General features: G+C 38.2%; 1 protein-coding gene across 2 annotated transcripts in view; it reads left to right on the forward strand.

The window, feature by feature from the left end:
- LOC126183288 (transcription initiation factor TFIID subunit 3) overlaps window positions 1–27,127 on the forward strand; it is a 344,471-nt gene that overhangs the window by 277,125 nt on the left and 40,219 nt on the right. For both annotated transcript variants that reach the window (XM_049925122.1, XM_049925123.1), the window contains one exon: window positions 19,787–19,887. In XM_049925122.1, the coding sequence (XP_049781079.1) occupies window positions 19,787–19,887 (101 nt within the window). The remainder of the gene's footprint in view (window positions 1–19,786; window positions 19,888–27,127) is intronic.

A 27,127-nucleotide genomic window follows, 5' to 3' on the forward strand; every position in this document is an offset into this window, starting at 1 on the left:
GTCAAAAATTCAAGATCTTGTAAAAAAGTAAGAAATGCAGTATTTTCGACCGGATTTTGCAAAAAACTGTGTTCTATAATACTCTCACAGTTGGGCTTATTAAAAATACCATGGTTTGAACCGCAAACAAAGTATATTTGACTATCCAACGCTGGATAACAATGCTAAATAATTTGGATAAAAGTTGGAGCTTTAACTTTGCCTTTTTATATCTCGTTGATTAAAGGTGTGATAAACATGAAACTTTGGACACACAAACTTAGCAACATAAGATTCTTCCAGGGTTGGTTGATTAGGGAGAGGAGACCAAACTGCGAGGTCATTGGTCTCATCGGATTAGGGAAGGATGGGGAAGTCGGCCGTGCCCTTTCAAAGAAACCATCCCAGCATTTACCTTAAGCGATTTAGGGAAATCACGGAAAACCAAAATCAGGATGGCTGGACGCAGGATCGAACCGTCATCCTGCCAAATGACCAGCCAATGTGGCCGAGCGGTTCTAGGCGCTTCAGTCTGGAACCGCGCGACCGCTACGGTTGCAGGTTCGAATCCTGCCTCGGGCATGGATGTGTGTGATGTCATTAGGTTAGTTAGGTTTAAGTAGTTCTAAGTTCTAGGGGACTGATGACCTCAGATGTTAAGTCCCATAGTGCTCAGAGCTATTTGAACCATCCATTCGAATGCCAGTCCTGTGTGCTAACCGCTGCGCCACCTCGCTCGGTGATTCTTCCAGTATAAGATATCATTCACGTACTGCTTTCCAAATTTCTACAAAAGCAGTTAAAACTTGAGTTTCATAAAAACTGAAAAAAATACATCACATTCAATTTTTTATTAGAAAATCTGTTTTGCATAACTGAGTTCAAACTAATCACGTTTGGAAAGAGCATGTTTTCGAGCATTCAGAAAATAACGTTAGATTTTCCAATGTGCACCAACAGCATCTCAAAATGGCGGACAAATTTGAGATAATGTACAATAACAGATGACATTGCAGCAACCTGTTGTCCGTTTGTTGTTGAATGTGATTTTTATTTTTTAATTGACAAATAATATCTCACTGCATTGCGTTGATACATTTGCTCATAATATTATTTATATGGGCAGGAATTTAATAACGGTACACTTGTTATGTAATGGATGCTCTTCACCTGCTTATCAAGTGAAATGCTTTATATTCCTGCATTGATTCATTCATTCACCGTCTGCCAAATGTGTGGTATGATTCATCTGTGTGTTTCAAACCTGTACATTTCCGTCCTGTTTGTTGAGAGATCACTGTTGAAAGAGGGTGTAAAACAGTGTCAAGTTCAGACTTTCGGAGCACCATAATATTTCTTATTGATGAGGATGTTAAATGATGCATAGGTATTCTGATTAAGTAAGAGAGAGAACCTGGGAGACCTTGCCATGTTTCTCACTGTATCTAAAGTGGATTAAAACAAAATTTTTAAAGAAGTTAATTTTATATAATTGAGAAACGTTTTGCTGTAACAATTTACACTTGAGTGAAATTGGTGCCAGAACCCTCTAAAGAAATGTTGTAAATGTTAAACATATTGATTGAATCGAACTATTTGTTGTCAGTAAAGAAATGAAAAAGCTATTGGAAAAATACAAATGCTAAGTAAACGAAAACACCTCAGTGAGTCATAATAATGACTGTATGAAACTTTCATCAAGTGTGGCATGAGTTAAGACTTTTGGGATGTGTAGATGTTTATCTGCGTCCACACAATCCGTGTAGGAACAGGACATGAAATGCTACAAAGACCAACTTTTGTGGATTTTCTAATACTGGTGTGTTTTTATTTGTGACTATAAGATGAAAATATAATTTCAAAGTGTTAATAGAACTGTTACTGTAACTCATTTTATAGGGCCACTACTTGTGTTGTGTCTACATAGAGAATGAAAAGTTCTTGTACTGTTGGATTCCATAACTCTTTATGTTATCATTGCTAGTGTTGTTTCTGTTACCACCGCTGTTGCTGCTGATCATAATGATGATGACGCTTTCTAGTACCTTGAGTTTTATTTAATATACTTGGTGTGTTCCTATTTTTGTAAATTATTTTAAAAATCACTAACTTAACTTTAAAAATCTCTCATATAATAATTTCTTCATAGCATGTTTAATTATTGCAACTTATTTTTCTCATGATCTGAAGAAAATTGTTGAACAGTTTTACATCCATAGGATATAATGAGTTTGGAACAGGCGTATTCGAGGAATGCTATGTTGTTACTTTGGGAAACAAATTTTCAAGTTGTTTTTGAAAATTTTTTTATACTTCGATTCGACATTGAAGATAGTAAGTTCAGCTGTTCATTTAATAAGCCTGATTACTCTTGCAAATATTTTTCTCTATTTACAAAAATGCAATTTAAATTCAAGTGCTAAAATTACCACGTGTTTCAGAAAAACACTATGATGATACAGCATTTTACTGAAAATCTTAAGGACTGATAAAATACATTCATGTAGGTCCTTAAAAGGATACTGTTGTCATGCAATACAAATATTTACTGTATCTTGGTTGCTGATCACAGTGTAGACAGACATTCAACTTTATATGATGACCTACTCCTGAATGAAGCTAGGACACTGAGCTAATGCAAATACATAGTGTGCAATACATAGCCGCAAAGGGAACAAAAAACTTCTACTTCCATTAAAGAAAAAGGTGAAAAGGAAAGAAAGCGTATCTCATGTTTTTGTGCTGTTATAATCTCTGGCAGTCAGTTTACTTGAGGCAGAGAGTACAACAGTTTTCAAGAACACACTGAAAAGTATCAAATATAAACAGTAGATGTAGGTAGAGTTAATTGTAGCAAACAAATATCAGCTGAGCCTGAAAGCAAACTCATACATACAACAGAATGTGGACTTTCGTTAACAATCAACCGCGGATTAACACATTATCAGCCACAGAGTCCTCCAAAGTCAAAAGTACAGAAATACCCGAATCATTCAACAGTAATAGTATTAGATGATTTTAATGTTCTTAGTACTGAAGGGAAAACTTTATAACACTACAACAGTCTGCTACAGTTCATGTGGAAGTTGCTTGCAACATTTTAAAGGGAATCTTTAAAAAAGAAAAGCTGGGTGTGATCTGAAATCATATCGGGTAAATTTTGTAAACATACAATTAATGCAAAGAGAGAAACAATTACATCTAGTGTAAGCACGCTTGAAGAAGAAGAAGAAGAAGAAGAAGAAGAAGCAGCATCGTGAAGGGAATTTCCAAATGAGATGGAAATTGGTAGGTACGATGTACATGTACAGGCAAACAAATGAGTACAATTTCAGAAAAAATTGGATGAGTTATTCAAGAGAAAGAGCTTCACAAACTGAGCAAGTCAGTAGTGTGTTGGTCCACCTCTGGCCCTTATGCAAGCAGTTATTTGGCTTGGCACTAATTGACAGAGTTGTCCTCCTGAGAGATATTGTGCCAAATTCTGTCCAATTGGCACATTAGATCATCAAAATCCTGAGCTGAATGGAGGGCACTGCCTACAATGCTCCAAACATTCCCAGTTGGGGAGAGATTCGGCAATCTTGCTGCCAAAGGTATAGTTTGGTAAGCATGAAAACAAGCAGCAGAAACCCTCGCCATGTGCAGGCGGGCATTACTTGCTGAAATGGTTCACCATGAAGGCAACAAAACAAAGTGCAGAATATTGTCAACAAACCACTGTGCTGTAATGGAGTGACAGATGACAACAAAATAGGTCCTGCTAGGCCATCACTTCTGATAGTCAGCCCATTTGGTGAGCGACAGTCGGGTTGGTAGCCCACCACTGTCCAAGGCATCTCCAGAGATGCCTTTGCCAATCATCGAGGCTCAGTTCATTGTGGGCTCATCACTGAAGACAGTTCTACTCTGGCATGGAATCTCATTGACCAAAGACATGTCTGGAGACACCCCAGACAGCGGTGGGATACAGACGTTACTGTCGCCTGACGTACTGCCAAACAATCAAAAGTGATGGTCTGGGGCGACATTTTGTAGCAGGACCCAATGGTTGTCATCCATGGCTCCTTTACAGCACAGTGGTGTGTCGAAGGTATTCTACACCCCGTTTTGTTGCCCTGAATGTCAAGCCAACCTGAGCTTACACTTCAGCAAGATACGCCCACCCTCACACACGAAGAGTTTCTACTGCTTGTCTTCATGCTTGCCAAACTCTTCCTTGGCTAGCAAGGTCACTGGATTTCTCCTCATTTGAGAACATTTGGAGCAGTACAGGCAGTTCTCTCCAACCATCTAGTGTTTTTGACAATCTAATGTGCCAACTAGACTGAATCTGGCACAATATCCCTCAGGAAGACATCCAACAACTTCATCAGTCAATGCCAAACCGAATAACTGTTTGCGTGAAGGCCAGAGCTGGACTAACTCGTTACTGACCTGCTCAGTTTGTGAAGCTCTTTGTCTTGAATAAATTATTCCATTTTTTCTGAAACTGTAATCATTTCTTTGTTTGTACATGCACATCCCATCTACGGCTTTCCATCTCATTAGGATACTTCCCATTTTCCCTTGTGGTGCTTTTTTCCCAGTATATTTTGACAAAAAGATAAAAGAAAATAGCACAACTTAAGAAAGATAGGGAGTGATTAATAGATAGGTCATGCACTTTTTAGTGTTTGGGTGAACATGTGCCTAAGAAATAAGGATACAATTCAAATACATCATGTTCTACACAGCCCCCCCCCCCCCCCCCCCCCTCCCACACTTTGTAGTAATAGGCATGAGGATGCTGTTAAAATTCATTTTTAGCTCTGAAATAACTGCTTGGTCTGAATTCTAACTAATGATGCATTATTGATTTATCTTGAATAAATCATCCTTTTTTTTCTGAAATTGTACTCATTTGTTTGCCTGTAAATGTACATCATATCTACCAATTTCCATCTCATTTGGAAATTCCCTTTATGATGCATCTTTCTTCCTTCTTCATCTTCTACGCGTGCTTACACTAGACGTGATGGACGCAGTGTAATTATTTCTCTCTTTGCGTTAATTGTATGTTTTCAAAATTTACTCAACATGATTTCAGATCACACCCATCTTTTTTTAAAGATTCCCTTTAAAATGTTGCAAGCAACTTCCACATGAACTGTAGCAGACTGTTGTAGTGTTATAAAGTTTTCCCTTCTGTACTAAGAACATTAAAATCATCTAATACTACTACTGTTGAATGATTGGGGTATTTCTGTACCTTTGACTTTGGTTGTCTTTGGAGGGATCTGTGGCTGATAATGTGTTAATCTGGTTGATTGTTAATGAAAGTCTACATTCTGTTGTACGTATGAGTTTGCTTTCAGGCTCAGCTCTTATTTGTTTGCTGCAATTAACTCTACCTACACCTACTGGGGAGACTAGTTTATATTTGATACTTTTCAGTGTGTTCTTGAAAACTGTTGTACTCTCTGCCTCAAGTAAACTGACTGCCAGAGATTGTAACAGCACAAAAACATGGATACTCTTTCTTTCCTTTTCACTTTTTTTTAAAAATGGAAGTAGAAGTTTTTTGTTCCCTTTGCGGCTATGTATTGCACACTATGTACTTGCCTTAGCCCAGTGTCCTAGCTTCATTCAGGAGTAGGTCATCATAAAAAGTTGAATGACTGTCTACACTGCAATCAGCAACCAAGATACAGTAAATATTTGTATTGCATGACAACAGTGTCCTTTTAAGGACCTACATGAATGTTTTTTATCAGTCCTAAAGATTTTCAGCCTAATGCTGTATCATCATAGTGTTTTTCTGAAACACTTGGTAATTTTAGCACTTGAATTTAAATTGCATTTTTGTAAATAGAGAAAATACTTGCAAGAGTAATTAGGCTTATTAAATGAACAGCTAAACTTACTATCTTCAATGTCGATCTATATAAAATCTGGAAGACTGTGGAGTTTGAGGTTTGATCCAAATAATGTTTTTTCACGTATGCTGTGGTTATCTGAATGCTGTGGTAACCATTCAGCAGATGTACTCTGCAAGATGTACAGAATGAATGGAAAGTCTCTCTCTCTCAAATTTTTTAAGAGTATTTTTTACTACACACTTTTTTTTTCTTTACAGAAGTACATTTCAGTGAATAATTTGGACAGTGATCTGTTCACCCTTTCAGTATATAGTATGGTATCCCTGATTATGAAGACCTTCAACTTGTCTGCCAAAACTCTCTGCGAGTACTGTTCTCTCTTCAAGTGTAACAGAGTGCCATTCCTTTTGGACACATGAAGTAAGCTGGTCTCTGTTGAATGGATGAGACTCTTTTAAGACTGCATATTGTAGTCTGGCCCACAGGTGTTCTACGTGGTTTAGATCTGGCCTGTTTCCAGGCCAGTCTTCCGAAAGAACAGGGAATGTTCTCTTCAGAAGCACCGTTGTCTGTTGTGTGAACTGTTGATCCTGTTCACATAAGAGCAATATTGTATGGATTTGGGAAAAGATCATTCAGGTACTACTTTAATGAGGCAGGATAACTTGTCTAGGAGGACGCTCTGCAAGTTCACAACATTTCTAGCATCATATCCCTGAAGGCTCTGCTTCATGATTGGATTTGTGGAACACAATATGTGAATGAAGGTATATGAGGGCCTGACCTGAATTTTAAGGAACAGTGAGATGAATATAGCATTAGATTTTAAATTCTGTGACCTCTTCACACTCTCCTGATGTAATGTGTAGATGTCAACTAGTAATACAGTAGCCAACTTGCCTAGTTTTTTATGTATATTATTAGCAAAAGTTTTGTAACGTTTCCATCTTTGCCCTGGTACCCTCAAGGAACAAAATGCAGTAGAAGGACCGGAAGGTGGTTCACTCAACCCATGTGAGAATAACTGAGGAACTGTTTGAAAGAGAAATAATGGTTCTGAATTTGAAAGCTGCCACTAATGCCTGGGACAGTGATGTGCCAGTGTTAGGCTTAGGCTCTTAAGCTCCTATAGGATGATAGTCCCAAGTTTTGATGATCCTTGGTATTGTTTCATGCTAGGACATCAAAGACCAAGTTATTGAGCATTCAGAAAAAATCACCATCATCATTATTTTCTACTACTTCTTCTTCATCATCTTCACTACCACCTTCATTACATTGAATAAACAACCAAAGAAACTACTAGTATCAGATGAGGAGGTGTGTTAAGTTGTCTTGAGTATTCACTTTTCCCGAGAAGCCCAGACACACTGCTAATGTTGATGATAATGCAGGATTTTCCCCTATTTGCAATACAAGAGTATTATTTCTGTGTTAGTGACTCAAAAGCTAGAACACATGAGACAAATTACTTCAACTTATATCTATTAGTGCGTACTCAATATATATTTGGGTTTTTAAAACTCATTTTAAAACATCAAGCAGTCATCTTGCAAATTGTGAGGAGATGGCATTTTTGTTCTTTTTAGTGGAATGTGTGATATGGTGAACATTTGTACAAATTTTATGTCAGACTGAGAGTAGACATCAAATTCCTACCTTTCATGGGATTAAGTGTAATTTTTGGCAGTCAGCAACATTAGTCATGTTTCCTGTAAGAAGTATGTTGAATTTGTGTGCACAGTCATGATGAAGAGTATACGTTGTATACAGAAATCAACCATATAGTCTTTGAAGGGGAAAAAATACACATTAAATATCTGGAACATTGCTTCAGCAATGAAGTAAAGGTTGTAATGAAATGTTCCTGATGTATTTCCTCAATTCACGCCTCTCTGGACTGCAGTTTCTAAAATGATAACTTCTTGTATTTTTCTGATATGAAACTTCCAAATACGTAAGTGTGAGTGATAACAAGAGAGCTGTTAAACACATGTGCAGTCATTACAATTTGACAATTCCAAGGGAAGATGGCCTATCTTTAACCAGTATGCACGTAGATCTCAGTTGCTCAAAAAGGTTTTGGATGTTTGAAACTACTTCTGTCTTTCAGCTGTTTGCATCTAAAGTAGCTGTGACCAATGATAAAATAAAAAAAAAAAAAAATTGCTTTTCTTGTGTGGCTGAGTTATTGAATGGTCCATTATTACAATGAAGTGTTATTGTCTTCCTGCTCTAACATAGTGTGGCTTTATGATCTTAAACTGCTTTTCATGAGTGTAAACTCATACATGATTTCTTCGTGCCCTCTGTACTTTAAGCTCATCATCTGTGTGTAATGTGGCTGTTGTCTCTGGTACAAAAAAATTACAAACGACTATGCATTTTAATTAAGTAGAAATACAAGCTTCTGCAACATGCAGTTTGTGCAGCATATCACAGTTTATATCCTGATGTGGTAACTAAATGTCAGCCTTTCTCTTAAAAGGTGTTGTATTTCATATGAACACCAGAGGATGTTTTTTCCAAGTAGATTTTGTCTCATTTATGGAAAGATGCCTATTTTATGACATGGCAATTAAACGCTTGGGGGGAAGGGGGGGGGGGATTATGCACCCTGAAGAAATTAGCTGAATGAGATGGAAATTGGTAGATGCGATGTACGTGTACAGCCAAAAAAATAACAGTTTCAGAAAAATTGGATGATGTATTTAAGATACAGACCTTCACAAATTGAGTGAGTGAGTAACATGCTTGCCTATCTCTGCCCCTTATGCAAGAAGGTATTCAGCTTGCACTGGATTGATAGAGTTGTTGGACGTCCTCCTGAGGGATATTGTATCAAATTCTGCCCAGTTGGTGCATTAGATCATCAAAATCCCGAGCTGGTTGGAGGTACCTACCCATAATAATCCAAACATCATGAATTGGGGAGAAATCTGAAGACCTTGCTGGCCAAGATAAGGTTTGGCAAACATGAAGACGAACAGTAGAAACTCTTGCCATATGTAGGTGGGCATTATCTTGGCGAAAAGTAACCACAGATGGCTTGCTGTGAAGGGCAACAAAAGGGGGTATAGAATATCATCAACATACTTCTGTGCTGAAAGGGTGCAATGGATGACAACCAAAAGGGTCCAGACCACCACTTTTGCTTGTTAGGCCGTATGGTAGGGGACAATTATGTTGGTAGCCCAACACTGTTCGGGATGTCTCCAGATATGTCTTCACTGCTGATTTGGGCTCAGTTCAAAGAGGGATTCATCACTGAAAACAATTCTACCCCATTCAGTGAGCTCCAGGCTGAAGATGTGTCTGGAGATGCTCCTTTCAGCAATGGGTTACATACTTATTGTAGCCAGCCATATGACCTGATACCCAGGAGTGATGGTCTGGGGTGCCATTTAATTTTGTAGGAGGACCCCTTTAAATGTCATCCACGGCACTCGTACAGCACAGTGATAGATTGATGATCTTCTACACCCTGTTTTGGTGCCCTTCACAGCAAGCCATTGTGGACTTACATTTCAGCAAGATAATTCTTGCATGCACATGGGGAGAGTTCCTACTGCTTGTCTTCATGCTTACTAAACCTTACTTTGACCAGCAAGGCTGCCAAATCTCTCCCCAATTGATAATGTTTGGAGCACTGTGGGTAGGGCCTCCAACTAGCTCTGTATTTTGATGATCTAACATGCCAATTGGACAAAACTTGGCACAATATAACTCTGTCAATTAGTGCCAAGCTGAATAACTGCTTGCATAAGGGCCAGAGGCGGGTGAACACAGTACTGACTTGCTCAGTTTGTGAAGTTCTTTCTCTTGAATAAATCATCCAATTTTTTCTGAAATGGTAATCATTTGTTTTTCTGTACATGTGTATCACTACTACTGATTTCTATCTCATTTGTATAATTCCTTTTGGGTGTGTTTTATTATCATTATTAATATTAATATTATTGTTATTGTTGTTATACTTTGTGAGCAGACACCCTTCCTATCACCACAGTCATCAGTTAACGTAAGCAAGAAAAATTGAGTGTCCCAAGTGTCTGTTAGTTGTATACACTTCCTTCTGTATGTTGCTGTAATTAAACATTTACCTAAACAGGCATGGAAAACTGCGTAAAAAATGTACACAGGCTGGCCAGTATACCAGACCAGTTGTTGTTAATCCAGGATGTTGATCTGCTCCAGGACTGTTTCACCTCCCATCTCATAAGCTAGTGCAATGCATATTATGCTTAATGAGCAGGTCCTTACTATAGAATATTTTTGTTAATTTATGAAGTATTTTTATCTCCTAACAATTACTGTTCCATTTTTCATGAATTTATTTTATAGAGCTTACAGGTGTTATTTGTAGAATTATTATCTTCGCAGTGAGCAGTTCGTGGCAATGCTGCTGTCTTTACATGCTGTCCTAAAAATTAATAATCAGAATATTTGTATTTTACAAACCTTTCTGTGCTAAATGACAGATTGGCAAATTTGCTGTTTATTTGATTATCATCACAGCTTGCATCGACCATATAGTAAATGTGGTGGGAACAAGTTTAATACTCACTACATCCATAGTGCTTTTTAAACTACAAATTCTGTGAGTAATGCCTGAAGTGTAAATACCTGGGATTGTGGCTAGTAGTGGCTTAGAACAGGTCAGAAAATTACTGTATATACAAACAATGCATCCAACATAGAACAAACAGATAAACTACAGAAAGCATACAAACTCACATGGATGCACTACAATAAAAGAAACATTTCAAGACAGGCCAACCTCAGCCACTTCAATACAGGTGTAATACCAGAAGCACTGTACACATCAGAAACAACCACAATTGGAGCATCAGACATCACAGAAACAGGAAAAAAAGGTATAATCAGAAAATACTGACTAAAATTCTACTGACCCATACATGAGGCATTTTCAGTAAGTAGTGCAACACATGTGGAACTTGTTGTGGGACATCATGTAATATTCCCGCTTCAGCCCCTATGGTTTCATGAAATTTCAAGCAAGTGGTGGTGTTATACATAGCCTTCAAAATGGCATCTGTAATGGAGGTGCATCCCAACCAGAGAGCTGTCATTGAGTTTCTTTTGGTGAGAAACCAGAGAATCGCAGGTATTGATAGGCACTTGCAGAATGTCTACGGACAGCTGGCAGTGAAAAAAAACATGGAGAGACATGGGGTGAGGTGTCTGTCATCATTACAACAGGGTCGTGCAAATCTGTCTAATCTCCTGTGTGCTGGTTGGCCACACACAGCTGTGATCCTGCAGTGCTACTTTCAGGAAGTTGAAACAACTTCAGAGTGTTCATCCCTGCAAAAATGCAAATGACTTTCTTGTTCTCCATAACAACGCAAGGCCCCACACAAGTCTGCCGCACGGGGTAGCCGCGCAATCTTTAGGCGCCTTGCCATGGTTCGCATGGCGCCCCCCATTGGACGTTTCAGTCCTGCCTTGGGCATGGGTGTGTGTGTTGTCCTTAGCGTAAGTTAGTTTAAGTTAGATTAAGTAGTGTGTAAGCCTAGGGACCGATGACCTCAGCAGTTTGGTCCCATAGGAGCTTAACACCACCTCACTCAAGTGTGCGCACCTGAAAGGAGCCCATAAAAATATTGGACCATTTTTCCTCATCCACTCTACAGCCGGGATCTTGCATCTTCTGACTTCCATATGTTTGGCCCATTCTGCAGGAAGGCAGTATGTGGGTGATGGGGAGGTTACTGATGCATCAAGATGTTGGCTCCAACATCGATCAGCATACAGGTCCTCCCAGTAATGTGGCAAAAGACTGTCACATTGAATGGAGATTATGTTGAAAAAACGGGGTTTTGAAGCCAAAAGAGTGGGGAATAATTTGGTGTATTGGAATTCTAAATAAAACCAACCTGTTTTCAGAAAAAAAAGTATGTTGCTTTACATATTGGATGCCCCTCGTAGAATGAACAACAGACACAGAAAGATGATTTTTGAAGCAGTAAATGGTTCAATCAAGAAAATCAATTGGCTTCAAGAAATAGAAGCCACCCTAAAACAGGCAATCAATGGGGAAATGATAAAAGAAAGAGACGAATACAGAGACAAAATTATGAGCATGAAATATAAAGTAAAAGAAAGGAAGAAAGCAAGGAAAATATGGATAGAACAAAGGAAACAGGAACCCAGTCAAAGAATTAAGAGATTTCGGCAAGAGAAAGGGGAAAAGGAAGAAAAAGAAAATAATTTAATAATCGTGCAACATTGAAGTTCAAATGTGGTCTTAAGGGCAAAAATGTGTAATAAAAAATAAAATATGTATAGTATATAATATTTAATATATGTTCATTTTAATTATATAGTCCTAACAACATGGTCCATAATGGAAGTACAGGGCTATTACAAATGATTGAAGCGATTTCATAAATTCACTGTAGCTCCATTCATTGACATATGGTTACGACACACTACAGATACGTAGAAAAACTCATAAAGTTTTGTTCAGCTGAAGCCGCACTTCAGGTTTCTGCCGTCAGAGCGCTCGAGAGCGCAGTGAGACAAAATGGCGACAGGAGCCGAGAAAGCGTATGTCGTGCTTGAAATGCACTCACATCAGTCAGTCATAACAGTGCAACGACACTTCAGGACGAAGTTCAACAAAGATCCACCAACTGCTAACTCCATTCGGCGATGGTATGCGCAGTTTAAAGCTTCTGGATGCCTCTGTAAGGGGAAATCAATGGGTCGGCCTGCAGTGAGCGCAGAAACGGTTGAACGCGTGCGGGCAAGTTTCACGCGTAGCCCGTGGAAAATTGGCTCATGCCACAACTGGAGACCGACAGCGCCGACTTCATCTTTCAACTGGATGGTGCCCCACCGCACTTCCATCATGATGTTTGGCATTTCTTAAACAGGAGATTGGAAAACCGATGGATCGGTCGTGGTGGAGATCATGATCAGCAATTCATGTCATGGTCTCCACGCTCTCCCGACTTAACCCCATGCAATTTCTTTCTGTGGGGTTATGTGAAAGATTCAGTGTTTAAACCTCCTCTATCCAAGAAACGTGCCAGAACTGCGAGTTCGCATCAACGATGCTTTCGAACTCATTGATGGGGACATGCTGCGCCGAGTGTGGGAGGAACTTGATTATTGGCTTGATGTCTGCCGAATCACTAAAGGGGCATATATCGAAAATTTGTGAATGCCTAAAAAAAACTTTTTGAGTTTTTGTATGTGTGTGCAAAGCATTGTGAAAATATCTCAAATAATAAAGTTATTGTAGAGCTGTGAAATCGCTTCAATCATTTGTAATAACCCTGTAATTGGGTGAATCACATCTTAAACATAATCAATGCTACTCACCGTTACATAAAATCTTCCTGGTAGTAGAGGAGAAGTAAATGACTGCTTCTTAGTGGAATGATAAATGTTGTGTTGTAGCCAGTGACAGAAAGATAGAATTTTGAAAGTTTGAATAGAGACTATCAGGAGAGCACCTACCAGATTTCAAGTTTATGGTGGCAAATAATAGGATTATAATCAGAACTACTGTGTCTGGTGATGTGGTTTCTATATTCCATTAACGTTCATCATTATCTAATCATCCTCCAGTTGTCCAACAATAATTCATTTGTAGCAGTTGACTCTTTGGAAGTCAGCACCACCACCACCAGCATAAGCAGCAATTTTAGTGGTGATAGGAACAGGTTTCAGTTTTTCTTATTTAGCATACATCTTACATGCCTGTCCATTGTTTTCCTGGAATTCATGATTTCCCTTAGTTGTGTCCAAAGGATATTATTTTGTTAATAATTTAGTGAGGGTTCAGGACCTTAATTGTGCTACAGATGCCTTAAAACTAGAACACTGAATGCCAAAAAAATTTCAGAATGTAGGGATATTCAGAACAGGCTGCCCCTGCCTTGTACAGTGTTACAATGAGTTCATTTACTTCTGTGGGTTGCTTTGACCATAATATTTGAAGGTACTGATATATAATACAGTCTGCTAGTATTACTTACTGATATACACTATATTCTGAGAGTGTTATGATAGGTTAGCACCTGGGACCTATAAAACAAGGCCTCATTTCCAGCCTTCAAGCAGAAACTATTGAGCTCATTTTTGCATTTATTGACAGTTTCTTAATGTGGAAAAGACATTTAAGGCTTGGTTAGTCACACTGGGTTCTGGCTTGAACAGTGATGCATAATTCCTAATGGAGCAGATAATTGCCAGTTGCTTATGAACAACAAAGTATTTCAGAGTGGATCTACATACTGATTTTGAATAGCTTGTAACAAGGCTGCATCCTTGGTGATTTAGAAGCACAAATAGTTGACAGAATACTCCAGTGTGTCTGTTGCACACAACTACTATTTTCTTTTAATAAATGTTTTAGTTAGTCACAAATAGTCCATTAAAATAATTAAGGAGCTACCATAAATGTCCACAATGTTTATGTATACCTATGAACACAAGGGAACCAGGTGTCATTTTGCTAGGCAGTGGTGTTAGTAGATAATGCAGCTAGATGGCCTCCAAAAGGATACTCTATGGTTCAGTTTGCTGTGTCCTTGCCTACAATTTCCTCATTGTTGTTGATAGTGGTAAGTCAATGGCAGAACAAGTGGCTGGATTTGGGACAATACAGAAGATTCTATAAAAACAATCTTTCCGGGTCATTGTGTCTTCTGTCCCTGGTTGTTCAAATGGGTTGGAGCTATTTTCACCTTCTTAAGAACAGAGTGAATCTGTGTATTTCTCTGTGAAGGATGAATGGTAACACGGCCAGTTGCATTCTGTTCCAGCAATATGATCCCATAGGGTGCACTTCTCATGGTTGTGTTTCATTTGCAGACAGGAAGACCTGTATAGCTCTTTATTGAATGTGGAGATGTTTAGAGTCTACTACAAGTTCTGAAGTGCTACATGGTGTCGGAGATCTTTTCTGGGCTGTTCGATAGGCAAATTCAGTGTGATATAGAGTGACTGGATCACCAAGCCTTTTTGAATGAATAGAAAGCTGTATTTAATTTATGTATTATCTAAAATTTGTGTTTAGCACTATGCACCCTCCTTTTTTAAGGAAATGTTTCATATTTTAATATCATTTGTAAGCCATGTTATTGCACATGAAATTTCTGAAGAGCAAGTAAAAGTGTGTGTGTGTGTGTGTGTGTGTGTGTGTGTGTGTGTGTGTGTGTGTGTGTGTGTTTTAGGGATTTTTGTTGCAACATCAAATTGACTTGTCTCATAATAGTTTGGTTTTGTGTTTTTTGTGGGTCACAGAATAAAGCCTATTTATGCAGGACAGCACTTTGCACACACTTAAAGAGTTATTACTGATTAAACAAGATCTTCTTATTCATCAAATAACAACCAGTAGGTTCTCAAATGATTCTTAGGTTAGTACCTTAATGGGATTACGATGGTATTAAATCTTGATCTTTGCGATGGAGCACTCTCAAGCTGTTAATGATATCAATAGGCTATATTGTCCATTATTTGCACGTTTCATGGATTGTATTTGCAATTTGCAACAACTCACTACAGTTTATAATTTGTCAGAAGTTTCAAATATTGGACATTTTCTCACAGAGATTATAGCTACATATTGGTGTTTTACAATTTGGTTTTAAAAGTGTTTACATTGTCTGCTAATACCTTTAATTCTCAAGGCACGTAATCAAATATTTTTAAGGCTGTGTAGCTCCTTTTGATGCAAGAGGAAGGTTAAGTTGTGGGTAGTGGAGGCCCTCATTTTCCAGTAGTGTTTTGTTTATGCTTTCTGCTTTTATTTTTCAATGGTGGCTGGTTCTTCACAACAAATTACTTAAGAGAGGAAATGTATTATAAGGCTGTTGTTAATATACCTACATTTTTAATACCATATTTACTCGAATCGAAGCCGCACTCGAATCTAAGCTGCACCTGAAAAATGAGACTCGAAATCAAGGGGAAAAAAATTTCCCGAATCTAAGCCGCACCTGAAATTTAAGACTCGAAATTCAAGGAGAGAAAAGTTTTAGGCCGCATCTCCAAATCGAAACAAAGTTGGCCCATTGTAATATGAGACACAATTTAGGTCGAATGAATGACAATAGAGCTACAGTAGTTTGGTTAAAGTCGTAACATGTTAGACTGTGGTCGTAAGCTTAACAGTTAAGCTTTACCAGGTAGCCATTGCTATGCCTCAGGCGCTCCGTCCGTATTTATACGGGTACCCCTTCCTTTTTCACGTGCTTCGTCTGGTTTGAATTGATTGCTTATTTTTCTTTGATCTGATAAGCGCCTTTTTCTTTGTTATAGGTGTTTACGTCACTCTAAGCTGAAAATGCATTACTGTACTGTACTGTGTCATGCATTGTCGCATTCTGATAGTGCGTGTTTACGACCTGTCGCCGCTCGCGGCATAGCTTGCTACCGCCGCTTACAATTAAAAAAAGAAAGAGAGAGAGAGGAATCGTCTCTTTCGCGAAACAATGGCAAGAGACTGCTATTTGTTGTTACTTACACTGCTGCTTTCTTTGATAACGATCAACAAGAACCAAATAATAGACTGCATATGATAGAAGATGTTCTGAATTAAAGTTTAGCGAAAATTTTTCTCCATTTGAAAATCTTTGCAGGCGCCTCTTTAGTACATTACATTCTGCACAGGAATTAGATTTATCTTAGATTTAAAAATCTACTCAATTGCCGTGCTTCATTTCTGACTGTATCACTATTAGGCATAAGAATAATACGAATATAAACATGACATGATATGTATATTCTTCCGCGTTTGCTGTTGTGTCATTCTAGTTTTGTAGTTTATTAGGCAGACAGGATTTAAATGAGATAGCAGCAAACACGAAACAATACATGGCAAAATGTTTATTTTCGTATTATTCTTGTGGTGAAGAGAATGCTGCATGTGATTCACAATTCATACAAGTTCCTATTAGCAACCATCTCTTCTCACAGGTAGGAAAAAATTCAGAACGCAGATTTGGCCATATTGACAAACATCCCAGTCTTGACAGTCGGATCTTCGTAGTATATTGAAATGCTGCTACATTCGAAGATGAACAATTCGGAATTTGTATTTACTTCGTTAGATAATCTATGAAAATGCCGTTGTTGAAACTCGGGGCGGAGAAAAAAAGCTCGTCTTCCACCTTTTTTTTTTTTTTTTTTTTGACGCAGAGGTTTTGGTGCCAGTTTTATCTTTGTGCCTACAAAGCATGTCTGTGTAGCGCTACATATATTCGACGGCAGAAGTTAGTTGTGGCGGCACCCACCAACATTTTTCAGAACTTCCGCTTGCTTTGCGCTCGATTCTAAGCCGCAGGCAGTTTTTTGGATTACAAAAACGGGAAAAAAAGTGTGGCTTAGATTCGAGTAAATATGGTAGTTCTGTGCATGAGATTGGAAGCCAGATAATATCTTTGCAGAAAATTTTTGTGCAATGAACAATTCATATCCAAGTGTAAAGCTATCCCAGAAAAGTAATAATTTATGACTGGAAATGTTCGAAGTACACTACCTGTCTGATGGTATGGTCCCTCTTTTATATGTTCTTAAGCTAAAAATCCTATTGAGCCACAGAGTGGCAGTTCAACATAGATACAATTAGTGTACTTTAGGTGAATGTGGTCTCCACACTGCAACATATCAACCCTGATGAATGAGAATTCGTGGCATAATTATCTTTGTGACATACTTGAGATAAATGTTGAAGTATTAAATTACCTGTGGATTCCAGAAATAATATAAAGAAGAGGTAACAGAGTTCACCTTTATATGAGGTTAGTACTTGTGCCGTGGCGAAGGAAGTGCTCACCTATTGAATGGACAGCATTCTTATTAGGAATTTTAAAATACCTTTCAGATTTAGTAAGTGATATACTGAATATTTTTATGGCATTCTAGATACTGTGTTCAGTTTAACTATCTCAACTTTTTTATACTAAATGTTTCCAAACAGTTCATTTCGTCCACTGCCCATGCATCACACCACATCGCTGTATTGTCAACTTTATCTGAACAGCAGAGTGGACACCTACATAAATTAATTGTTATCTGTTCTGAAGTACATGCTTGTGTTTAAAGAGTCTGACCTTATTTAACACACACACACACACAGTTTCCGGCGGTGCATTGCTGATGTTTAACTTTTCATCAGAGTGAAGTTCTTTTTCAAATGTGTGTAAATAAACCACCTTTAATCCTCTAATGATTCAGTATCTCAGATACTATTAACGTGTATGAATGTAAGATTGAATAACAGTTTAGTTTTGAAAGAGGTGCATGTCAAAGAATATTTTGAAGTGCACAATTTTTCTGCCAAAGGAATTGAAACTAATACCATTTTGGTGTTGTGGTGTATTTTCAGTAATGTAATACAACCAAAATGCCCAAAATGCGTCTTTAGTGTCTGCTATTCACATGTCTCACAAATTTACACCCAACAGAGTATGGATAGAAACGTCAAGAGTTAGTAGATTGTCCCATTGGGAATAACTTTTTTGGTTATTTGTTTTTGGCAGAGAACTTGCTGTGTAAATCATACACTGTATATTGTGCTATTGTTGACATAATAGTACTCTTTAAGGCGTTAAATGTTTCGTTGTAAAATGATATAAATTTACATTTTTATGGAGCACTGTGGTGCCATTATCACCTGTTGTAGTGTGAGATTAGCATTAAACAGCTAACATGTAAAATGAAACTGAAAGCAGTATTTTTTTTATTTTTTAATTAAAACACACACTTACAGAATGTTTATTCTTATTGTGGCACACCGTATAACTACAGAACACACAGACTATTGAGGTAGACATTTTTACCCATACATAAAAACTTGGAATGCTCCCAGTCAACTTTATAGCATTTTAGGTCTGAGAAACAGTCTGTCATTGTAGCTATATTCTGTAAAGCATATGGCACTTGGAAAGCTTTCAGATATGCATGTATACTATAGAATAGTTCTCTTACTGTTTGCATAGTCTGTTCTTTGGCTGATGTATTATGAACTCTAGATTCCTGTACCCTAGCTTGTGCTAAATACTAAGCCTGATTGTGTGAGAACTTGTGAATAGGAGTAGTAACATTATTTCCAACACTACCACTGCCACAGACAACAGCAAGAACAGCAGTGGCAGGAGGGAATTGGAACTATATGTAAAACTTGGCTTTTTGTTCAGGGAGGGAGGGGATGTGGGAGTAAGTTTAAATTCAACTTGTTGCTACTGAGCAAAATAAAAATAAAAATGCTAGTGAAATTGTTGTTCATTGTGTGTGAATAAAATGTGTGAATCTGTTATTGCTTACGTTGCTACTAAATGTTACAGCACCTGCGTTTCTGTGTTAGTAAGCTTATGTTGTAAGATTAGTACTGTGTTCCTGTACATTATAAAATAAGTAACACAGGAGTGTTGATTTCTCCAATTAATACTAATACTACCCCCGGTTGTGCTCACAACTATACAGATGTGAACTAATAAGCACATAGTTTATTCTGCAGTCTCTTGAAAGATTATATTTGTATCTGCATGTCTAGAAACATTATCTCAAGTGAGAACAGATGAGATTTTTCTTCATAGTGGGCTCTCTGAGTATTCTTCATGGTTCACTCATGTAATATTTTGTTTCAGGATTTGAGAGCTAATGTTTTTCCACCAACAAATTAAGTAAATTATTTTATTTTGATCATCGCATAATAAAAATACATATACTGTGGATGCTGCTGTGGAGGGAAAGAAGAACAAACTCTCTAGCTTTAATTTACATATGGCCATGGTTTGTAGATCTTATGAGCCGTACAAAACAGCATGTACTGATAAATAATCTTTTCTTCATATTGCCATTACAGGATTGAAATTTTGCTGCTGAAGACTAGCTGAGTGATAATAATGTACTATTTTTCTATTTCATGTGGATGAACATCATATAATAGTGCTGTGTTCCAGGATAATGATGGCAACAAAGTATGGATATGCCCTGCATGTGGTGGTCAAGATGATGGCAGTCCAATGATCGGCTGTGATGACTGTGATGCATGGTATCACTGGTAAATATTGGCGTTACAGTTTTCTGGTGTACTATCTCAACTTTTGTGGTTTTGTTCATACTGGTCAATAGTTTCTTTACAGTGCCCAAAAAATCATTAGACATAACACATTTTAATTAATGAGATCACAGTGTCAAGTACCCAGAAACACTGGTAGTTTCAACATTAGATAGTTGGTTGGTTGTTTCGGGGAAGGAGACCAGACAGCGAGGTCATCGGTCTCATCGGATTAGGGAAAGACGGGGAAGGAAGTCGGCCGTGCCCTTTGAAAGGAACCATCCTGGCATTTGCCTGGAGCGATTTAGGGAAATCACGGAAAACCTAAATCAGGATGGCCGGACGCGGGATTGAACCGTCGTCCTCCCGAATGCGAGTCCAGTATCTAACCACTCCGCCACCTTGCTCGGTGTCAACATTAGAGAGAGGGCAGTTACTCTGCAGTTTAAATTCTCTTTGATTATGTTTGTATGTTAACCTCGAGCAAGGTTATATTTACTTATAAATCCCATATACTAGTGTACTGGTGTTCTTAATGATGACATTCCCACAAGTTGTAATGAATTAAAGAGAGACACATCTATTGTCCAGAATGCCCAAATGATTGTTCAGACCATATTCTGTCTAAACAAGGACATGTCTTCAATAGAGCATTTATCACATAAAGTTAACCTCAAAACACTTTCCATGGATATGACCAAAAGCTTCCCATGGTGTATGACTTCTGCAACATAAAATACTCAAAAAGAATTTTTACTCAGCGTGCATATCTGCAAATGTGTGTGAGTTTAAATTCAGGAGGTGCAGGGAATGAAGAAATAAGCCCTGTAAAATAAAATAAATTAAATCTTCACTCTTAAATAAGAACATAAAATGGCAGTCCATTAAAAAGTGCACTTCTGTGGATTCAAAATCTGTGGTTGGACTGGGTAACATTCAGTACAATGTTGTTCCATTTTGTGAGTTGTCACTTGCTGGGATCTTTCTTGGCTTGCTGTACACAAAGTAGTTGAGACATTGCTGTCTGTCCCACTCATCTACAGTGGTCCTCTTGAAACTGTTCAGTGTGTGAGGGGGATTTCTGCAACAATACACTGCAAGTTTCAGCTGATCTCAAGTGTGGTCAATCTGGTTCATCTCAGCGATACTGCAGATTATTCCATTCGTTTGGTTTCTGTATCCTAGATGAAGGTGTCCATGAGGTGGACACAGTGTACTTGCACATTATCTTCTTGAAAAATGAACCCTGGCAGAAATTTTGACCGTAGGGCTGAACAGTATGTTGAAGGATCATTTCCCTTTATTTGTGAGACCATTAGATTGCCTTCAGCAGCAATGAGAGGCTTCGCAGTGTTCATACATGATACAAATCCTGCACTCATGAGTGAAGAGAACCTGCTGCCACTTATCTAGGTCCCATGCCGGGTGTTCCTTTGCACACCTTCATTGCACTCCACTTAGCTGGGGGTTTGTACTGTCATTCATAATGTGTGTCTAAAGATTTGATTGATTGTGAATGGATGGTCGCTTCTGTCTGGGTTGACACTGCCATCACAGTTGTCTCCAAAAAGGAAGTACACAATTATTTGGCATTCTGCTCAAAACGTGTATGGGGCCATAATTTTCAGGTAGCAATCATCAAGTTGACAACTGATATTGACCGCGGGTGACCACTGCAAAGCAGAACATCAATGTTTTTTGTGTTGCCATGCTGACAACCCCTCATGCAATAATTGACTGTTCACGTAGTCTTAAGCTGGGGAGTACTGTTCAAGGCATATTGACAAACTAAATAGAGTGCACAAGCTGCATTGTCACATTCACTGTCAGAGACACAGTGCACTACTGAACTGTTCTGGAATACAGGTTTAAATGTACATGGGGTGGACAAAAACATGAAAACACCAGAAACACATTACCGTGTCTAATACGACTTAGGAAAACTGTTGGTGTTCAAAACAGTCTCCACTCATCTCGGAATGGATAAATACAGGTCCTGTATGGTTTTAAAGTGAATTTTATACTATTCTTCCTACAAAATAGTGGCATGTGCAGATGACGATGATGGAGTTGAGTAGAGATCATGTACCTATGTTCCCATAGTATATTGGTGACTGTGGTGGCAAGAAGAGATGTGACAGTTCATCCTGGTTCTCACACAACCGGTCATGGATAATACAAGCTCTGTGAACAGGAACCCTGTTACCTTGGAACACATCATCACCACTGGGGAACAAATGTAGCATGGGATGGTCCTGATCAGGCAAAATGGTCACATAATCCTTGGCAGTAATGGAGTAATGTGACCTTGCACAGGGTGTATATGCCCCGGGACAACCAGGAAGAATACGGGAACTTTTTATTCAGGAGAAACCCAGAAATTTTTTAGAATTGCTCTAGTTTTCAGTTAAATTTTTGTAATTTTGACTGGTAAGAAGTGATACTCTTAACAAATAATTTGACTTTAGCCCACTACTGCAGAACAACACTGCAGCAGTAAAAGACAAACAAGAGAATAACACAAAAATAAAACCTAGTTGCAAATGAAATGCACTATTTATAACAATAAAACAATGCACACACAAGCATCTACCAACAGCAGAATGTGTCAAAGACTTTAGGACAAAGACAGTGCAATACTTCATGACAAGAAACTGCTTGACGTCACAACTGTTTACATTTCTAACAGATCGCAGGGAAAAATATAAAAATATTGTGAATGATGGTTTGAACAGCATTACTTTCAAAGTAAACTTCCTTTTATATCAGAATTATGTCTTGTGTGATTATAATGTGTGACAAATTTCTTCAGTCAAGCAGTGGTTTACTCTCATCTGAAACTCAACACTTTGGGGACCAGCTACTTAGAAGAATTTCGGTTGCAGAAGGCCAGCTGCTTATGCTATTATTTAAAATTTTGTTGAGACATTGGTGTTTGATATATCTTAAAAGAGTAACACGTGCTAAAAAAAGGCTAATATTATATGTGAAAGCTTAGCTTTTCTTGTAGTTATACTGTGGGTATATTAATTTAAACTTTTAACTTTTACTATTAATGTGTTCGTGCTACTTAACAGTGTTGTTGCTATTGGCTGACTTTATCACATGCCCTATGCTCTGAATAGCTGCTGTCATTGTCTGCCGAGGTCATGTGACATGAGCTATGATTGGTTGACCAAAGCGTATCGCACAGCACTATCTTGATCCAGTGCTTCGTAAGCTATCGCGCTGTATTTGGTGGAATTCATATTTATACCTTCATAATGCGAAAATGTGCAATTTACTTGTTGCTGCACATCGAAGATCTTTTCAAAATGCTGGGTTTCATTTCCTAAAGTGAAGGGAAGTTCTATGCCAGTGTATAAAACATTTTCCATTCAAAGGATTGATAAGTTTTACAGCTACAAGGGAAAGTGTATTGTCACTTAATACGAACAAAAATGTATTTTCATTCGAGAAAAAGTGTATTTTTAATTGTGAAATCAGGGATTTTTTTTTTCTTGTCCGCATGAGGGAATTGTGGGGTGCATGGAATACCACAATATGGCTGCACAAATCATCCCCTCGCCCCCACCATGCTTCACTTTTCAGAAGTAAACTAGGCCAGAAGTTGGAAACAGTGTTAAACAAGACTCGTCTGACCATATGACTTTCTTCCAGTGTGCCATAGTCCAGGCTTCATTGCTTCATAACAAATTTTCCTGTTACGAATGTTTGCATCACTGATGTGTAGTTTTGTAATTCCATCTTGCCTAGCAGTAGTCTGCTTCTGGAGTGCCCTTCATGTTTTTTTGGTGCTGACAGGGTTCACAAGTGCGACATTCAGTTCTCCAGTGACTTTTACAGCTGTCGTCCTCTATTTTTCATCACAATCCTCTTCAATTACCACCTGTCATGATCACTCAGCACACACTTCTGTCCTTCTTGTGTCTTGGGGGATGATGATTTCTCACTTCTCCTGTATGTGGTATAAATCTTTGATGTGGTTTCTCTTAAAACACAAAACAGCTCAGCAACCTTGGTTAAAAGAGCATCCAACATTCAAGCACCAAGAGTTTGCTTGCATTAGAACTCACTTATGTCCAACATAATGTACTCACAACTACACAGAACAGTGTTCTGACTATGACTGACACTTGCAAGGTAATGAAGACATCGCAAAGGTGCTGTTTGTAGTCAAATACAAGAGTGCTGAAATTTTCAACGTTATGCAATGAAGTCAAAAGATAACACCACCAACATTTCTTCAGTAGAGCATGATAATTTCCAGGTGATAATGAAAACTTAACAATACCACTTCATACATGATGGTGGGATGAATTCAGGGGGATGAGGGGGGGTGTTAATGCTTGCACCATCTGTAGCATTCTGTAAGCTCCATTCACCCTTTAATGCAACACATTTTTCCCAATGACGAGTGACATGGTTGAGAGCTTGGCTGTAGTAGTTTGCAGTTTGGCTGTTCAAAAAGTGTTCCACCTTGAATATAAACTTGTCACCATTCTGGAAATGCCTGCACACAACAGTTGCTTCATCCAAGGAAAGAGGAGGTACCAACTGGTTGCTACGTCAGGACTCTCTGTCCTGACTGACCGAGCGAGGTGGCGCAGTGGTTAGCACACTGGACTCGCATTCGGTAGGACGACGGTTCAATCCCGTCTCCGGCCATCCTGATTTAGGTTTTCCGTGATTTCCCTAAATCGCTTCAGGCAAATGCCGGGATGGTTCCATTGAAAGGGCACGGCCGATTTCCTTCCCCATCCTTCCCTCACCCGAGCTTGCGCTCCGTCTCTAATGACCTCGTTGTCGACGGGACGTTAAACACTAATCTCCTCCTCCTCCTCTGTCCTGACTGTCGTGTACACAATCAACTGTGGTTTTGGGGAGCCAACACACTCCTTTCTTCCAGTGACTCTGTCTTGACAGCTTCCCGTAACCTTACTGGGAGATTTCAGAAGTATGCTCTGATGAAAGTTTTCCCCTTGTGAGCAGAATTTATTTGCACCACACCATGGCAGTTCCAAAATACACTCAGCATCATTGTGCCTGATGATGGTTGGGGTTTGCCTTTTTCAATGATAGTGGATCCACATCTTTCCACTTTATTTCATACTTTTGTCTTTAGGTCATATTGTCCATGGAGATTTGGTGGTGAAAGAAATTATCAGATTGGTAGCTGTAACATTTCTGCTGCTGTGTCAGTTTGCCAGGCTTATTGAATGAGTGTGAGTAGCCATGTAACCCAATGGGCAGCAAACTTCCTCGTGTTCTAAATGTGGTGCAAGATGTGGGAAACTGATCCATGACCAAAATTTCAATTTCTCTGTCGTAGCCTTAATTGTGCTTATCTGATCTTGGAGCATCAGAGCCCCCCATTTATCTTGTTATTCTCTGTTTTTCACAATGGTATGGTCTGCTACTTTGCTATTCAGACCAGTTGGAGCGCACTTGAAGTGTGTCTCTCATCTAACCACTGTGTCTCAGTCTATTGTCCTGTGAACTTCCACTAACTCAGAATGAATTTTTGCAGCATTGGTCCCTTAAAATACAGAAAATGAATTATCACACAATATTTCACTTTATCAGTGGGGTGCATCATTTTATTTTGACTTCTCTAATGATGTGCTAGGTTATTATGGGGTGGAATTTTCAGTGTGCATCAGGACTGCAGACTTGAACCTGGAGTTCACAAGCTGGATCTGGTCAATATTACCAGTTTTCTTATAATCATAAGCTTTTAGCCTGTTTAAGTGATGATATTTGGGCAAGGTGTAAGGACATTTTATGTTGCAAGGAGCAAAGACCCGGCTTATAGTTCTGATAATGGCTGTAGGAAAAAAAAAAAAAAAAAAAAAAACTGTGGTATGTGCTGCTAAAGTGGATTGTTGTTGAAGTGCAATTGTCATTTATGGTCAGCCTGTGAAGCACCTACCACACCCCTGTTGTATTAGGTTCATCCAAATAATGAAGCACTCCATCTAGATTAACTTTTTCAAAACATTTGTGAAGGTCTTAGAGAACTTAGTCTCAGAAAATGCACAAAGATTAACAGACTATGATTACATAACAGAATTTTTTTATTGCTTTAGATTTTAGATAACCAGAAAAAGTTCCACCACAAAGCTAAAAGTTTGTTACCGGAACACTTCAGGCCATAAGATGTAAGAATAGCCTATTAATTGAGGGGTCAGAGAAAAAGTTGACCAAGTCCTTATTTTATTCTTTTGAGAAAAATTACTAAAAGGTTAAAGTAATATATATTAATTGCAAATGAATTAAACATCAATTTTTTTGTATGAAAAAGTGCAAATACAGGCTAAACTAGGAAACAATGTAAACAGATATTTTCATTAATATAAAAGCCCCCACCCCCTTTCTTTTACTGGGCATGGTTCCACTGCAGGGAAAAATTTTCTCTTATGACTTCAAATATAATTAAACATCACTCCCTGTTTCTTTCTTTGTTTTAACACATCATCTTACTTTATGTTCTCTTCTAATTAATTATCCAAACTCCAAGCTGACAAGGAAGTTCACTTAACATTTCTTGTTCTTGTTCTTCTTCTTCTCCACACACAAACACTATTCGTGTGAAAATATTGCTGGACATTTTGTGATCTTCCTCTTTGTGGTCTTTCTGCAGTTACAAGATTCTTGTAGTACACATGATGTAATGGTGGAATGAACTTGAGAAATCAAGCATGTCCTCCTGTTTTCATTCATAATTGACTTATTGTTCTTCCATTATTGTTCCTGATAGGCACTGGTTTGTGAATTTAGTTTTTTTTTTTTCTTCATAAAATTTACCTTATTCAATTCCACCAAATCAGTCAGTCTCTTTAAATGATATTGTAAAATATATGTCTCTTTCACACTTCATGTATGGAATTTTTAACCAATTTACCTCAAAGCCATCAACAGTTTGTTTTATAATTGTAATTTATCCTCTTTTCATTACATTGACTAAACATTTTGGTACTTTATGTTTTGCAGATTTTACAATATTGAACAAATCCTCTGGGCCATAACATACACTGCTTCTTACTTGCAGCTGTCTCTGTTAAACCAATGTCAGCATCATTCAGTAAAAATCAGGGACCTAGTACCATAAATTTGTGGTCAATTATGTCCACTAGCATTTCTGTATGATTGACTAATTTTAATAGGATGACAGCCATTGTAATGTTTCAGATCTGTCCAGGACTCGCATCAGAATCAAGGTGATGTGTTTGTAGTGTGATGC

Source organism: Schistocerca cancellata, chromosome 4 (assembly GCF_023864275.1).
Source record: "Schistocerca cancellata isolate TAMUIC-IGC-003103 chromosome 4, iqSchCanc2.1, whole genome shotgun sequence".
Classification (NCBI taxonomy): Eukaryota; Metazoa; Arthropoda; class Insecta; order Orthoptera; family Acrididae; genus Schistocerca; species Schistocerca cancellata.